The sequence below is a fragment of the Pantherophis guttatus genome, chromosome 8 (assembly GCF_059756535.1).
Source record: "Pantherophis guttatus breed Tessera chromosome 8, ASM5975653v1, whole genome shotgun sequence".
Taxonomy (NCBI): Eukaryota; Metazoa; Chordata; class Lepidosauria; order Squamata; family Colubridae; genus Pantherophis; species Pantherophis guttatus.
The window spans coordinates 24780063-24796268 of NC_142070.1; the positions used below are offsets into that span (position 1 = coordinate 24780063).

Genomic DNA, 16206 nt, shown 5'->3' on the forward strand with positions numbered 1-16206 from the left:
CCAGCACAGCTCTGGCGCACATGCACCGGCCAGCTGATGTTGGGTCTTCTGGGCCCACAGAAGTAGGGGAAACAGGCTGTTTCCTGCCTCCAGAGGGCCTGTGGGGGGTGGGGGTGGAGAAGGCCCATTTTTCTTTCTCACCTGGCTCCAAATCCTCTCTATGCATCTGGGGAGGGCGAAAATAGCCTTTCCTACTCCCTCAGAGGCCTCCGGAAGCCTGAAACGGCCCATTTCCCAACTCCCGGTGGGACAGGAAGTGACTTTTTTGCTGTCCCCAGCCTCCAGAGACTCCTGCACGCATGTGCAGGGCGGGGTGCATAGAATTATGGGTGTGGGCACGTGCGCATACGAACCTCCCCCTTTTGGCACGCAATGGCAAAAAGGTTAGCCTTCACTGTACTAGAGAAAAAAATACTAAGAAAAATGGTGGACTGAAGGTATTCCTTATTCTTATCTCCTAATGGCTAATGTATATTTCAATTAAGTATGCCTTTCAAATTAATTTCAAGTCAGAATGTTTTTTCCCTTTTATTTTTAAATACATCTTAGGCTATTTAATATGCACTACTTCACTATCTTATTGCTCCGATTATAGCAGAACAAAGAAGAAAGAGAAGAATTAAAAAAAAGTGTGATCTGGATAAGCCCTGACAAGTACTTCATAGTTGCCAGCATGTTCTCTGAAGATCAACTTTTTAGATATTCACTATTATATGGTGTCCAGTGGTCAAATCCTCTGCAGATTACCACCGGTTCACTGCACGCACACGTGGAGTGTGCACCAAATACATGCTTTGCGCGGGAAAAGGAAGCTTCACAAGGTAAATAGAACAGCGAAGGGGCAGAAACAGCTGTGCCGCGCGATTTAGATTCGCTAGAAAGCAGGATTTCCTGCTTTCTAGCAAATATAAATCACGCGGCACATCTGATAATTAGAATACCGGAAATACCGAACCGGAAATACCGGTTCGGACTAACCGGTAGCTTTTATCACTACTGGTTCACCCGAATTGGTGTGAACCAGTAGCATTTCACCCGAAACTGCCATCTTATACTGTTTTGCTGGTGTAACTTATTTTACGTAAGCAAGCCATAGCTTCAGATTCATAGAATCCTGAGTTACTTGCTTTAATGACTCTACTGGTGCAGTAATACGATATATAATGTAAGCAAACTTGTTCAATGGAGGACAACTTCCAATCCTTTCTTACTGTACACAAATACCCATGAGTTAAAGTAATAGCAGGCTGGATTTCTGGCACAGTACAAAGGAATTATCAAACTTCTCTCATAAAATCTTAGGTAGTTATCAAGAAACTGGATGCAAAGGCTAACAAATACAAAATGGTGGAAGATAATAAAATAAAAGCATATCAAGCGAATCCTGTAAGTTCTTCTAGTAGTTGTTTTCTTAAATTTTGTTGATGGAAAAATACATGACATATAATCAATTTAGCATGTTTAATTTTTTCCCTTTCTAAACAGGTAATTTTATTTCACACCTATTCATTTTAAAATGTCCATTTCATTAATAAAGGCACTAGGAGAAATTGCGTCAAAGATCACTTTTCAAGTAATATCAAGTAATTCAGCAGTTTTTATAGTTTTTATACTTGAGGCAGAATTTGCTTCAGTAGAGATTATTTATAGAAATGTCAGGAATGAGAGCTATATAAAACTTTGATGTAAAAAAAAATGAAATTATGAAAACCATGAAAGAATCCTTGCACAGTTAAAGCGATTCATAGCCATAAGAAAGAATGATAAATTAGTCTTAAAATTAAATTTTGAGATATTCCAGGATAAAAGGGATGTAATATTTAAACAGCATACAGAATAAAGGACAAATATCTTTGTATCAAACATTTTCAAAGTTTTTCAATTCATGATAGGATATTGCTCTTCAATGGACATTTTTTAAATAGTTAACAATATATATTGTTTTCACAGAATTACAATACCCTTGGACAACTGGAAAACAGCTATTTTTGTGGTAGGGAAAAATATTACATACATCACACAATGTCAGTGTACAAATAACTGAATGTTGTCAGTCATATTTTTAAAGTCTTTCAAATATTTGGTTTTTGCCTTTTTGCCTTTACTTTTCTTCTATAAGAAAAATCAACCAAAAGAGATATTGATTCATTGTGACCCCAAGGATTGACCTTTTTTTTTTTTTTTACTTTATCCCATGGATTTTAGGATTCATTTCCTTCAGTTTAGAGCAGCATTCATTGACAATCCTATCTACTTAAGGCAGTTGCCAAAATATCCTTTTCATCTCTAAAAGAGATGAAATAGTTTAAGATCCTTATAGTTTAAGAATGCATACTGATGAAAGAAGTGCTACATAAAAACTACACATTAATGTCTTCTGGTGAGTAGATATCCATCTGCATGCTCACTGTATCCTTAGGACAGCTTTGTAACAATAAAGGGCTCTATCACGTCAGAAAAGTCTTGTTACAGGTCTCTGTTGACTTCATACTGGCATACACATGCAGCTCTCTGACTGTCAAGATATGGCTTGCATCCGAGATGTATGACTGCATCGAACACTAGTTGTACTGTAGATTCACAAGCTGCAAGATAGGGAAATATCTTTAATGGTACAATAAAGAAAAGCTGTCATTACCTGTTTGAGGAGAAAAGATAAATAAAGCATAGGCATAGTACAATCATAGATTTGGGCAATGGATGATTCAAATCACAATTAACATTATGTTCTTTACCCAATCTGAAGTTGCAGAAATTAACCTACAAAGATTTAGAATTAGAACTGGCCGTGTTTACAAGAAGCTTGCTAGTCATATATTGTATATCTTATTATTTTATTGTTATAACTTTGGGAATTATTTTGAAGCAGCTAAATAATGTGCAATGTCTTCTATATTACTTTAATGTAAAAAAATGCAGTATCATCTCCCATTACTGCTTTCTTGGTAGACTTCATCTAGACAGCTAAAATAGGGGAAATTAATAATTCAAGAGTATAGACATACAATCTGAAGAGCGATGCAAATAGCTAATTTTTCTTATTTCCCCATCTGAAACATTTCTACATTAATTAACAAACCAAAACAGTATTAAATATTAATCACAATAATATTAATGCATATTTGTATGCATAACTAAGTATAATTTAATTACTCCTACAAAATCAAAGTTAAAGGTTCCCCTCGCACATATGTGCTAGTCGTTCCTGACTCTAGGGGGCGGTGCTCATCTCTGTTTCAAAGCCGAAGAGCCAACGCTCTCTGAAGACGTCTCCATGGTCATTTGGCTGGCGTGACTAAATGCCAAAGGCGCACGGAACACTGTTACCTTCCCATCAAAGGTGGTCCCTATTTTTCTACTTGCATTTTTAATGTGCTTTCAAACTGCTAGGTTGGCAGAAGCTGGGACAAGTAACGGGAGCTCACTCCATTACATGGTACTAGGGATTCAAACCGCTGAACTGCCGACCTTTCGATTGACAAGCTCAGTGTCTTAGCCATTGAGCCACCGCATCCCTACAATATCAATAAATTATCACAAATATGTTTACAAAGAAAGTTCTTTTAGCTAGCAAAATTTGGACATTTTATTCTCTCCCCATCCTCTTGCTTTCAGAACATGTTTTAAATCCACATTTAAAGGAAGTAAAGAGAAAAAAAATTAGATGGAGAAACAATTAGTTTAGCCTACAAGTAATTTAATTTAATCCTGAAAACTAAATGGATGGTTTAATCTGAAGAGTTTTAAGTAAAATCTAATGGGTGATTCTGCTATATACTTTATTTAAATATTATTTCCTTTAAATAACTAACAAAAGTACATACCTATCCATTTGAACATGTAGAAAAACCAAGTTGTAGATAATGCAATCATGTTAACCTGATCTTCTGGTTTAAATTTCTGGTTAGTTGGGCTCAGATTATATAATCTCTGTCACACCACGTTTCTCAAGAGTAGCTCACCTTGCACAGACTCAGGTATTCCTAATGTCTTCTGCACATCTCTGCAGATCTTTGAAAGGCAATATTGAAACTGCTCATCACAATCATGTTTTCTGCTACCACAGGTGTCATAACATCTGTCATGTTGATTGCAGCATTTTGTCATTGAAGGAATGCCAATGTCAAACTGAAAAACAAGTTCCAATGGTTAGCATCTTGAGAGTTAAATGCTTCAAGCCCATGAAAATTAAGAAATTATCTCTTCTGAAGGAGCTCCAAGAATGGATGAAAGGTGATAGGAATGCTGCAATGCATTGATCAAAGAATAAGAAAACCTCCTCCAAACAATAAATACATTATGTCTTAAAAGGGCAATATGATGAGGAGCAGGGGAGGGCACTTTTTAACTGTACTTTTTAAAAGTTGGAACTACAAGGAAGTGACAATAGTGCAATGATGTCAAACAACTGGTAGGTTTTTCAGGCTTTTGTGCTGATTTGAAGAGATAGGAAAAGGTTAAAATGCACTAACTTGATTTAAACCTTTCCACTCTCAATTTCTTTGGTCTCTTCCATCAGCAGGAAATTATATTATTGATACTTTGCAATCTGATACCAAATATTGATAATAGATTTCCCAGCTGGTCGGGAAAATCATACTGTGAGGCCCATAAAAAAAATTAGTAACAAAACCAAGTGAATAAGTGAAAATCTTAAAAACCATCAAAGTTGGGTGAAAATAGATTTATCAGAGCAACTATACCACAGAACAATGAAAGTCTGATTTAGCAATGGATTTCATACACAAAGTTCAAAATTCTAATTGAATTTATATCATTTGTGTAAAGATGCCATAAGGCAAATGATGCAAAGTCATTATGAAAGTGATAGAATGCAAATTATGCGTTATGAAATAGTTTGCATAATGTTGTCTAGTGCAAAGGGCACTCAAGAGTAAAACCCACCCCACCTCAAATTGGCCCTTTAAACTTTCACTGAATGAGCCTCCATAAATTGTACTGTAACAGAATTACATTGATTTACTATATTATACCTCATTGATTTACCTGTTATCCCTATAAGTTATTCTCTGGTGCTACAACTGTCTATTATCAAAAGTAGGTAAGAGCTTACTTTAATTCAGAACTTAAAAGAAATTTAATATGCCATGGTAGATAAATAATATTTTCACAGGACATCAAGAAATATTGGTGATAACATGATTCATCATTTATGATTTGATGTGCTGTTCAATTCAATACTATAAAAGCACAGCTATTGAAATTTAACTCAGATATACATTGTTTTAGCACTGCCACTTTCTTCAAAACATATATTCAGGAGCCACTCTTTAATTAGACTCTAGCACAAAATTAAACGTGGAAATATATACATATATATATATTCCGCATATTCTGCTGAACCACTCTGGGTAAGACACAGTTCAGAAGAACCAAAACTCAGGAAGCTTTGATTATCTGGGCCTGAGTGAAATAAAACTGAATAGGATGTGTAGAACAAGGCTGCTACACTTTTGCCCTTCTCTCCCGTTCTCCACATAACAGCCCATCTCATCGTTCATACATTCTCCGTCTTCCCAATTGCTTCCCTCCCGCTCTGCCATTGCTGAAGTCCCAGAATGGCATATCCCATTTCTTCAGCCACCCCAAATCTTCCCATTGTCTTCCCTCCCTCACTTCAGGTGCTAGTGAGCCATGGTGGTGCAGTGTTTAGAGTGCAGTACTGCAGGCTACTTCTGTTTATTGCCAACTGCCTGCAATTTTGAAATTCAAATCTCGCCAGGCTCAAGATTGACTCAGCCTTCCATCCTTCTGAGGTGGGTAAAATGAGGACCCAGATTGTTGGGGGCAATATGCTAACTCTGTAAACCGCTTAGAGAGGGCTGTAAAGCACTGAAAAGCGGTATATAAGTCTAAATGCTATTGCTACTGCTAGTACCTTTGACTTTTTCTGTACCCCCAACTGCTACTTCTACCTAGAAAAAAACCAAATTCATTTTGTTCTGTGCACAGGCGCAAAATGTCTGTTTGGACCAATTCCCCCCATGGGTGAAAGGATCATGTAGTATTCTGCACATCCGTTAGCAACTTACATGAACTCCAAAGAGTGGAGAACCACATCCATTTGGTGGTAAAGGCTTATAGTCATAGCGAGGTAAAGGTTTGTATCCTGTGAAACATTAAGTGCTTAGATTAGAATATGTAAAATGCTTCTGATTTTTCCAGACTCACTCAAGACAAAGCTAATAAATTATTAATCTATTGTTATAGATATATGACCATTTATTCATTAGTTATACATCACAATTTTCAGGTACTTAAAGTACTATACATAGCATTTTCTCCTCCAAACATTTCCTGGTGAAGTACTTGGGATGAGATGAAATGCAGCTACCAGGTCATTCCCTGAATTCCACTGAGTCTGGATTTGAACCAAAGTCCCTAATTCCATATCCATACCACTTTTCCATCTATCCTCTCAATTTAACAAGATAATAGTCTTATTTTAATTACGGTATACAAAAATGATACGCTAAACAACTTAATCTCACAGTACTATACACGTCTATTCAGAAATCATGCCCCTTCAATTGAATGAACTTACCAAATGAATGAATATAAAACTGCAAAGCAATTCTCAAATTGTGACCAAATGAATCACTATTTCCTTTGGAGATATCTTCTGTTAATTGTTTGAAGTGCTGTACTGGATACCCATTATGAAATTAAAATGCTAGTCACGGTTTTTTTTTTAATATAGCTATTCAGTTTGGGCATGTTAATAATAAAGTTCCATTAATTTACTTTAGCCTTACTATCTAGAGGTTTATCTCTAACCACTTGCCAAGCCTCCCCTAATGATATGGGCATAAGATTAAGGCTGTGAAACCATAGTAAATTCAAAGAATTAAAGCAACAAATACATGAAAACTGGGTTTCAATGGGTTAACCTAACCTTTTAAAGAACTGTTGAAAGAAGAAGGGATTATGTTTCACATCCATTTCCAAATTTTCTAATCTGTTTAGCAGAATTGATGGTTATATAATCTCTTCTGCAATATAATCCTTGGCGTTTTCACAAAATAACATGAACTGAATATGCTTAAGATCATGATAAGCTTTAACAATAGGTATATTGTATGCAGTAAGGAGCCAAAATAATATTGCTAGTATTTTAAACAAATATTTTAGGCATCCCTTGAAAGTACAAATAGGAGACTTCAATCCTATAACCATTTACCTGGGCTTAAGTTCCACTAAATTTAGTATGACTATTTCTGCAATAGTCAAATATAGGAGTATGCTGTTCAATCTCCAGTTTGTCATCATTAATGTTTACATCTGTCATCCGCAACCTAAAGACATTGTCTGATTTGGATAATTATATTGTATTTATAACCCATTTTTTCCTGTTATGAAGCTGGCTGGGAATCTCAGATTTTCCTGACTTTAGCAAAAACAATGTTTCATTGTTATTTATTTTTATGACATTCTCTTAACATAGCTTTGAATAGAAAAAAAATTAAATTCATTAAACATTTTTGGCTTTATAACCAATAGTCAAACATACATACATTTCTTCTAATATAGTAGGATTATTACCATCACTGCATTTATAATGACAGAGTCCATCTTCTCCTCCCAGGAGATCCAGAGCAGCATTTATGTAAGTATCGATCTTATGAACGCCGTTTCTGATAGTCTTCAATGTCATCTTCCAATCCGGAGTTGCAGGTTCCTGGCACCGGCTTGGCTCTAGCAGCACGGCGAGTAAGGCCCCGGTCATGAGCAGCGGCAACAAGACCGCTCGCCTTACCGGCATCTCCGAACGTCCCCGGGGCGGAGTTCTAGAACTCCCACGCATGAAAGCCGTGGGTTCTGGAACTCTGGGCACAGCAGCGTTCTAAAAGTTCCAGGAAACGCGAAGGCTGGATCTCTCCCAATGCTAATGGGCAGCTCATTACGGGCAGGGCGCCCCAGTAGCTTTTCCTCGCCCACGCGGGTAGCGGTCTCTTGGAATCCTTGCACCTGTAGTCAGCAGAGGCCGGAAAACATCCACGATGCCACAAAAAAGCTTTCAGTACCTGCTTCCGCAACACAGTCAAGTCGCCCCTCCCCAACCTCACGAACGTCTGGGCGGAAGGTGGGAAAATGAGGGGAGGGCGTTGCCAATCTTTTGGAAAGCGAAGGAAGAAGTTGTGGCACAGAGTCTGGCTGAGCGGGTGCTCCGAGAAGTGGTTTAGCACAGATTTCCTTCAATGGCTTTATCTTGTCCTCAAAGCTGGGCCTTAGCTTGGTGTCGAAGCCAATTGATTGCCAAAACACAAGATGTGAAACAAGAATATATTTTTATTTTTGGTACCAAAATATAAGGACCCTGGCTTTGAAAAGCTGCTGAGACCCTGATTACAGTTTCTACAGCAATTTTTATATCAAAAGGGAATTACATACACCCCTTTGCCCTCCCCCTAATAATGCATGCATAACATACAATACTGATTGGTTACCTGGATTACAGCCCCCCCCCCAACTTTTACGCTTGCTATGCAAAATAGCTAAATGTTGCACCGCCTGTTGCCTACCTCAGGTCACGGGTATCTTGCACAGCTTGTTTCCTGTTCTAGCTATACAGTTTTGGGGTTTCTTGTAAGCAAGCTAATCTAGCATCCTGGCTAAGTGGTTTCTGACAGGCAAGTTGTTTACTTCTGCCTCACTTCATGGACCCTGTGGCCCCCCTCTTCCTACCGCAGGCCCCTCACAATACTATCAAGTATTGGCAACTGTTAGCAAACCTGTATTGCAAATCCCCTATTACAGCAGAAAAGCAAAAGGAATTAAAGCTGTTTAATTGTATGTTTTTAAGGCAAAGAAATGAAGACAAGAATAAATGGTTTTCAGAATTCGTACTCCTCACTCTCATGTCCATTATACCCATACCTAGGTCCTATGTCAACATAGGACCCTTCCTTGGATCCCCAGGGCCTCATTGTACATATATTCTTTCATCTGATCCTTCACTTAAAGAGACCGATCCAGTTTTCTTTGGCATTCAAAGCTTTCTAAATGTGATTTACAATCTAAACTGACAGCTTATTATATTATTGTAACCTCAAACAGTACAAAGCCTGCCAGGTTATCCCTTGCGTGAAGACCCATTGTCCCCAATGGATTCAATGCAAGCAATGGATGGGAACTAATCAAGGAGAGAAGCAACCTAGAAGTAAGGAGAAATTTCCTGACAGTTAGAGCAATTAATTAGTGGAACTACTTGCCTCCAAAAGTTGTGAATGCTCCAATACTGGAAGTTTTTAAGAAGAGATTGGACAGACACTTGTCTGAAATGGTATAGGGCCGCGATGGCGAACCTATGGCACACGTGCCACAGGTGGCACGCGGAGTCATATCTGTGGGCATGCGAGTGTTGCCCTAGCTCAGCTCCAGTGCGCATGCATGCACCAGCCAGATGATTTTTGGGCCTTCCAGGCCCACTGAAAGTCGGGAAATGGGCCATTTCTGGCCTCCGGAGGGCCTCCAGGGGGTTGGGGAAGGCCATTTTCGCCCTCCCCAGGCTCCAAGAAAGCCTCTGAAGCCTGGGGAGGGCAAAAAACAGGCCTATTGGTCCCACCATGCCATCGCGTGCCAAAAGCGGGGGGAAGTTTGGGGGGGTCATGCGTGCGTGCATGCATGGGGGAGTTGCGTGCACATGTGCGGGGGATGGGCCGCATTAAATTATGGGTGTGGGCATGTGCACGCCACCCCCCCTGCACTCCCCCTTCCCCCCGCTTTTGGGACGTGATGGCAAAAAGGTTAGCCATTAGTGGTATAGGGTTTTCTGCCTGAGCAGGGGTTTGGACTAGACCTCCAAAGTCCCTTCTGTTGTTTTCTTCTGTTCAGTGAAACTTTGTGGATAGCACTCCTTCACTTGAGGGCAAAATATTAGTCTGTAGCATCTTTCCCGACTGACAAATTGCATCAGAATGATATGTTGATGAAGTGTGAGGCGTGGCTCACAAAAAGCTTAGACAGCATTTTAATACAATTTACTAATCGGAAATGTGCTGCAAACTTTTTTTTTTTTTTTTTTTGCTACCATAGATTAAGAAGGAACTCCTACAATCTCCACTTCAGGGAGCATTTCATAATGTCAATAATTCCCTCTACTTTTTTTCCTCCTTTGGTGGATAAAGGAGGCACTGTACAATAGAGTGGAGGGGACTTTGGAGAAGGGTGGGGTTTTTTAAACCCATTTTAAAAAAGCTTTATTCCTTTTCATTTGCATTTTCCTTAGCGTGCTAATTTTTAAAAGGCAATTCTTTTTCACAGTTGGCCCAACCCATTGAATCTCATGGGGTCACCTGATACACTGATCCATAAACATTCATGTGGGCTGAGATCACCTGGCTTGTATAGGTCAATGTAATTAGCTAATTTCTGGCCATGTTGATTAGAATTTCTGGGTGTTCTAATTCCAAAAACAGTTCAAAAGTAACTGATTCCAGCAAGCTATTTTCCCCCCTCTTCCATCCCTTCCTCTATTACTGTCTTTTACTTTTTTCCTCATTCAATTATATCAAATCTTCTGAAACTGCCCAGAAAAGTCCTTGAAGTTTTCTTGACAAGGTTTTCCTGAAGTGATTTGTCACTGCCTGGTTCCTAGGGATGACTAGCCCAGCATCCCCAAGATGGCTTTGTGCCTGAGGTGGGACTAGAAGGGTGACCTTGCTAGTCACTTTATCTCGGGCGTCGGAAAGTGGATATGAGTACTAATCAATAAGTACATTAAGATGGCCTCTTAAAATATTTTTTCTGTCAAGTGACAGAAAAAATATCAAAGAGGCCATCTTAATATACTTAATATTTTTTCTGTCACTTGACTCTAGAGGAATTTGCTCCCTTTTAGCAGATAGGAAAGAGAGGTGTATTTGCGTTTTCTACGTAGTGTTTTGGAAATATCAGTTCCTATTCCCAGGGAAAGAGAACTGTGTTACAGCAGGATGAATTAGAATTGCAGAGTAAAGAAATTGGACTCAGAGCTGTCTGAGTTTTACAGAGAGAGGGAGAGATAAAGTTTCAAGGTGCCCTGATAACACTCAATGTGTTTTATATTATGAAATGGGTGGATACTGTACCACAATCTAGACTTTAAATAATGGTAGAATATCCACCCATTTCATAATTCTAGAGCACGGCGGTCCAAACTTTTGGTTTGCCTGGGCCGCACTAAGAGAAAAGGAATCACCTTGCAGCGTATAAAATATATCATTAATGTATATAAATTTCATATACAACTGTGGGGCTGCATTACTAGTTGTCCGGGGCCAATGATGGGCCACAGGTTGGACATGCGTGATCTAGACCAATATTCTGCTTGAACAATGTACAGAAATAGAACTATAAATTTTGCACTTGTTAGACAAGTGGTATTGTCTATATGGGGTAATGAATGAATGCTTTTCTAGTGCCAACAGTTGATCTGCTCCTGTTTAAAAAAGGCAATTGCTTCCTCTTATTATTGAGATGATTGAGTTGGCTGTGCAATCAAATTATAGCATTTAATTTCTGATTTAAAATGGGGGTGGGGCAATTACTAGGAGGATCTCTTCCGACCAAGCCTCCATTATCAAACACTCTGCTGCCTGTTCTCCGGAGCGACAAGTTATAGTACAAGTCATGCAACTACTGTACGGTCGATTAGTAAACACTGCGACGTGGCAGACACGCTCGGAGTAAGTTAATAAGGCAAAAGAAAGGAAAGGCAGAAAGAGGAGCGAGGACAAAGGAAGGCGGCCTGCCAAAAAAGCAGCCGCGGCCGTGCGGACAGCAAACCAGGAGGAACTGCAGACCTTTAACGAGCAGAAGCCGAAGAGCAGAAGCAAACAGCTGTCGCGGCTGCACTTGAAATCACAAAGCTGGACTCTTTATTCCAAGCAAAGATAGGAAAGGGGTGGGTGCTAACTTCCTACAGGAGCATGGCGGCTCCCAAGGGCTGGGTTGTCTTTCCGACTTTCTCCCTGCATTTCACTGTACAGAAGCCTTCACCGGCTAGAGGAGGCGCTCTGAAACAAAGGCTCCCTTCATCCCGATCTGTCCTGAAGCACTTACTCCGTGGCTGACTGGTTGTCTTCGCACAAGCCCTTCCACCAAGTTGGAAGAAAGACCTAGCAGCTGCCATTACCCCGACCTGCACTTCCATTCCTTTCCATTTCGGTTCGGGGGTTCCGTGGCACACTCAGCAAACCCAAGTCAACCAGCTCAGACCGCCAAGGTTTCAAGGACTTAGTGCCACGGAGCGGTTCAGTCACCGGGTTAAGCGTGCTGTGTGAACACAAACCTTCCCTGCCCTGACTGCCTCCCTGAAAGAAAAGCCACGTACTCAGATACCTTGTTGGGACGGGCTCCGTCTCCCCACCGAAGGCATCCACCCACGCGTGTCTGGGAGAATCCGTCTGTCGCCTCCGTCCAGCCTTGCCTTTACTGGCGCAGCCGGAGCGAGAGTGGCCCCTAAAACTCTACCAAGGTTCAAGCCGTAGATGAGCCTTCCTGCCCCCGAAGCGTCCAGTGAGTCCCTTAGGTTCAAACTCCCATTTCTGCGCCTACCTGAGGACTTGGTGTCATTTTTCTGTCTATTGGCGTTCGCCATGGTTGGGCTTCGGCTCCCACGCTGCCTTCAGACAGTCCCTCCCGGGGCTGTTGGTACTAGTCCTCCCTCCCCTCCTCCAGTTGTCTAGAGAAGGAAGACAACCATCCCCTCCCCCCCCCGCCGCCCGCCCTCTTCTCCTCCCCTGCGAAAGGAGCGCCTCCTCCTCTCCTCAACTCTCCCTGCTTGCTCTTATCAAGACTGGGCGGGCTGAGCGCTTGTCTCAGTCCTCTGCTTTGGCCTCGGAGGAGTGGGAGAAGCGCAGGGAGGCCGAAAGTCTGCGGAGAGTAATAAACACGCCTTGCCGTTTCCTATAATAAAGAAGCAAAAGAGGCTGGGATAGCCTGAAGGGAGAAAAGTATCCGTCTGATTGAGGACACCAACTCTGGGTCCCCAAAGAGCGAGCAGGCTTTCCATAAATAGCTCCTTGTTGTTTTAAAGCCGACAAAAGTGAAGGATTGATCCACAAATCCATTCAGGATTTGCGCCCCATTTCTGTGATCTTGACCCTGGCTTCCTGTATTAGGCGTACTGAGCTAATACGGACTGTGAAAGGACTTTTTACACATATATAACAATTTAATTAGTTTATAATGTAAGCAGGTTGTGCTCTGGCTACTTTCCTTCGTGACCAGAGGCAAACTCGCCTGACCAATAACGAGCCAAGACACAGTGAAAGCCTTGTATATTAAAATTAGGAGGTAATTTATGCACTGTATGTCAGTTAATATTAATCAAGAATGCTCAGTTTTCAGTTCTGGGGATATTTTATGGCTCCTTAGAACAATAGGTTCTTCTTTCCTGTTTTTCAGTTCAGTTTGCCTTTCCTGTTATCCCATTCAGTTACCTTTCCCTGGCTAGACATTTCCTCTCTCAGGTGTTTTTACAACTTGTGTGCTTCCTTTTCCCACTCTGAAAATCCTGCTAATTTTTACCTACGAAGTTTCCACTACATAGCAGATTCAATTTTAATTTTTTCTTTCAATATTAAATTTTGAAGACCATTCACTTAATCTTATCAGAAAGAAAATGCAGCAAAGTAAATAATAGGAAAAATGGGGAAGAGAAAGGGGGAAGAAAAGGGGGAAAAGAAAGAAAAGGCATTGACTTCGGACTCCCTTTGGTGCAGTAAAATAAGGCATTCACATCAAACCTCAATTTTTTACTTTTACATAGTAATTTACACTAGTCATTTCTATAACAACAAATATATCTAATCAGTAAAATCCAAAATCAAAATTTCATTTTTTTCTATCTCAAGCACAAAGTCTAGAAGCAGTTTCTAAGTAGAAATAAAAGTATTTGTATTTTTTTCTTTGATCAAAGCAGTCAATTTTACTTTTTTCCCCTTGTACACAAATGATGAAATAAAAATAAATATTAATTGAATAAGAAATTGAAATGAGAATAAAGATAATTAGAAAATCGGGGCTGGTCGAATACCATTTTAGATTGAACTGAAAAGGGAAACAACAAGAGAGAGGAGAAGGAGTAGAGAGAGAGGAAGGGAGAGGAGAGGAGAAGAGAAGAAAGGGAAAAGGAGAGGAAGAAAAGGGAGGGGAAAAAGGAGTAGAAGAGAAGGTTAGAAGGAGGGAAAGAAGAGAGGAGTGGGGGAAGGGAAGGGGAAGTAGGAAAGAGAAGGAGAGGAAGAAAGAAGAAAGTAGAAGGAGAAAGAGGAAGGAAGAGAAGGGGAGGAGGAGAAGAAAGGTTGGAGTAAAGGTAAATGCTAAAAGAGCAGCCCCGAAAAATGAAAAATGAAAGTTAAAAGATAAGGTGAATGAAAAATGATGGATAAATGACTGTACATATAAATGTGTTTATGAGAAATAAAAATAAAAAACTTTTTTAAAAAAGCAGTCAATTTAGCCATCTCTACTAACTCCACCAATTTTTGCAATCCAGTATAGGGATCGAGGTGACCTTCCATTTTTCTGCGTAGAGTAGTCTTGTTGCCATCAACATGTATAACATCAAAGTTCCATTTGTTTTCCCAAGTATTTTTCCATGCAACCCAAAAGGAAAGTATCTGGTTTTCTGTTTATATTCACTTTAAGAATTTTTTGTATTAAAGTCTCCAATGTTTCTTTGCTTTATCACACATCCACTATAAATGATAAAAAGTCCCTTTTTACATCTCCAACATTCATTTGAAATGCCTTTATACATTCTTGACAACTTGTCTAGAGTTAAATACCAATGATACATAATCTTATAGAAGTTTTCTTTTAAGTTATAATTTAATGTAAATTTTAAACCTTTCTTCCACACATTCTCCCATTTTTCAAGCATTACATTCAGTGGTCGGTTTCAACCGGTGTTACCACCAGTTCGCTTCATGCACGTGCTTCGTGTAATTTCCCTTTATATTAATTATATTAATTATAGTTCCCCATAATTAGAATGGCTGCTTATAATTGAGATATTTATTGAACTTTGCCTCAAGTGCTGCATGGGTAGGGCCAATATGGAGTTAATTTTTACTTTATTACCTATTTTCTCCTTTGAAACAAAACTAATAATAGAAAAAAAATTAAGGAAAGATAATTGGAATATATGTCTAACATCTTCTGACTGATAGTGTCAAGAGTCATTCACTTGGAAATATCTGTTGTAATAAATAGCTTAAGTTTTTGCTACAGTATTTTTAATTTTAGAATATATAATAGTATTTATAATTATGTCCATAACATTTGTTAATATCTGCATAGTATTTGTTTTATTAGATTTTTATCCCACCTTTATTATAGGTAACATATAAGTAACTTTGTAAGTATTTTGGTGCCTTCAAGTCTGCACTGAATCTGAGCAAATCCCTGTAGTTTTCTTGGCAAGATTTCAGAAGTGGTTTGCCATTGCCTCCTTCCTAGGCTTTATAACAGGGTATCAAACTCAATTTCATTGAGGGCCGCATCAGGGTTGAGTTTGACCTCGGAGGGCAGGGGTGGGTGTGGCCAGGGTAGTCATGGCCAGCTCAATGTCACTTGTGACAGGGGCGCCTGTGGCTGCCCGAGTGTTCTGCCAGCAAAATCAGGCTCCCAATCTCTGTTTTTGGCTGGGACGGCTTCCTGCAACCCTTTGCCAATGAAAATGGAGCCGCATGCAGCCCTCCCAAGCTGTTTTCTCTGGCAGAGGGTTGCAGGAGGCCGTCCCCGCCAAAAACGGAGATTGGGAGCCTGTTTTCGTTGGCAGAGGCATCGCAGCCTAGTCCTTTGCTGTTTCCAGGGCAGCCGTGGGCCAGATCTAAGCACCCCGCAAGCTGGATCCAGCCCGTGGGCCTTGAGTTTGACACCCCTGCTTTATAAGTATAAAGTTTATAAGAAAGTGACTGACTTAAGGTCACACATCTGGCTTTGTGCCTAAGGCAGATCTACAACTCATAATCTCCCAGTTTCTAGTCTAGTCTCATCTAAAATAGGTTTTAACACTAAACCTATTTGGCTCTGATTAATTTACATATTTACAGTTAATTTTCTATTGTACTCATCAGATAATAAATAGCATCAGTGAAAACTGAGGTTCACTAAGAAGTGCAATTATGAAGCTGTTTGCTTAAAGATCCATTCAATCAAATTAACTGAACTGCCTACATTTGCACAATACACTAATAA

General features: G+C 39.9%; 1 protein-coding gene across 3 annotated transcripts; it reads right to left on the reverse strand.

Annotated features, from left to right (window-relative positions):
* Positions 1-1447: 1447 nt before the first annotated feature.
* Positions 1448-12749, reverse strand: PLA2G12A (phospholipase A2 group XIIA). Of its 3 annotated transcripts, none has more exons than XM_034442272.3 (5): positions 12559-12749; positions 7564-7989; positions 6054-6130; positions 3963-4128; positions 1448-2585 (listed from the first exon to the last, which is right to left on the reverse strand). In XM_034442272.3, the coding sequence occupies exons 2-5, from the start codon at positions 7823-7825 to the stop codon at positions 2467-2469; spliced, it is 624 nt and encodes a 207-aa protein (XP_034298163.1). In that variant the 5' UTR covers positions 7826-7989; positions 12559-12749; the 3' UTR covers positions 1448-2466. The 3 variants fall into 3 exon arrangements, with proteins under 3 accessions (XP_034298163.1, XP_034298161.1, XP_034298162.1); XM_034442270.3 differs by having other exon boundaries at positions 7564-8253; XM_034442271.3 differs by having other exon boundaries at positions 7564-8253; positions 12343-12749.
* Positions 12750-16206: the final 3457 nt, after the last annotated feature.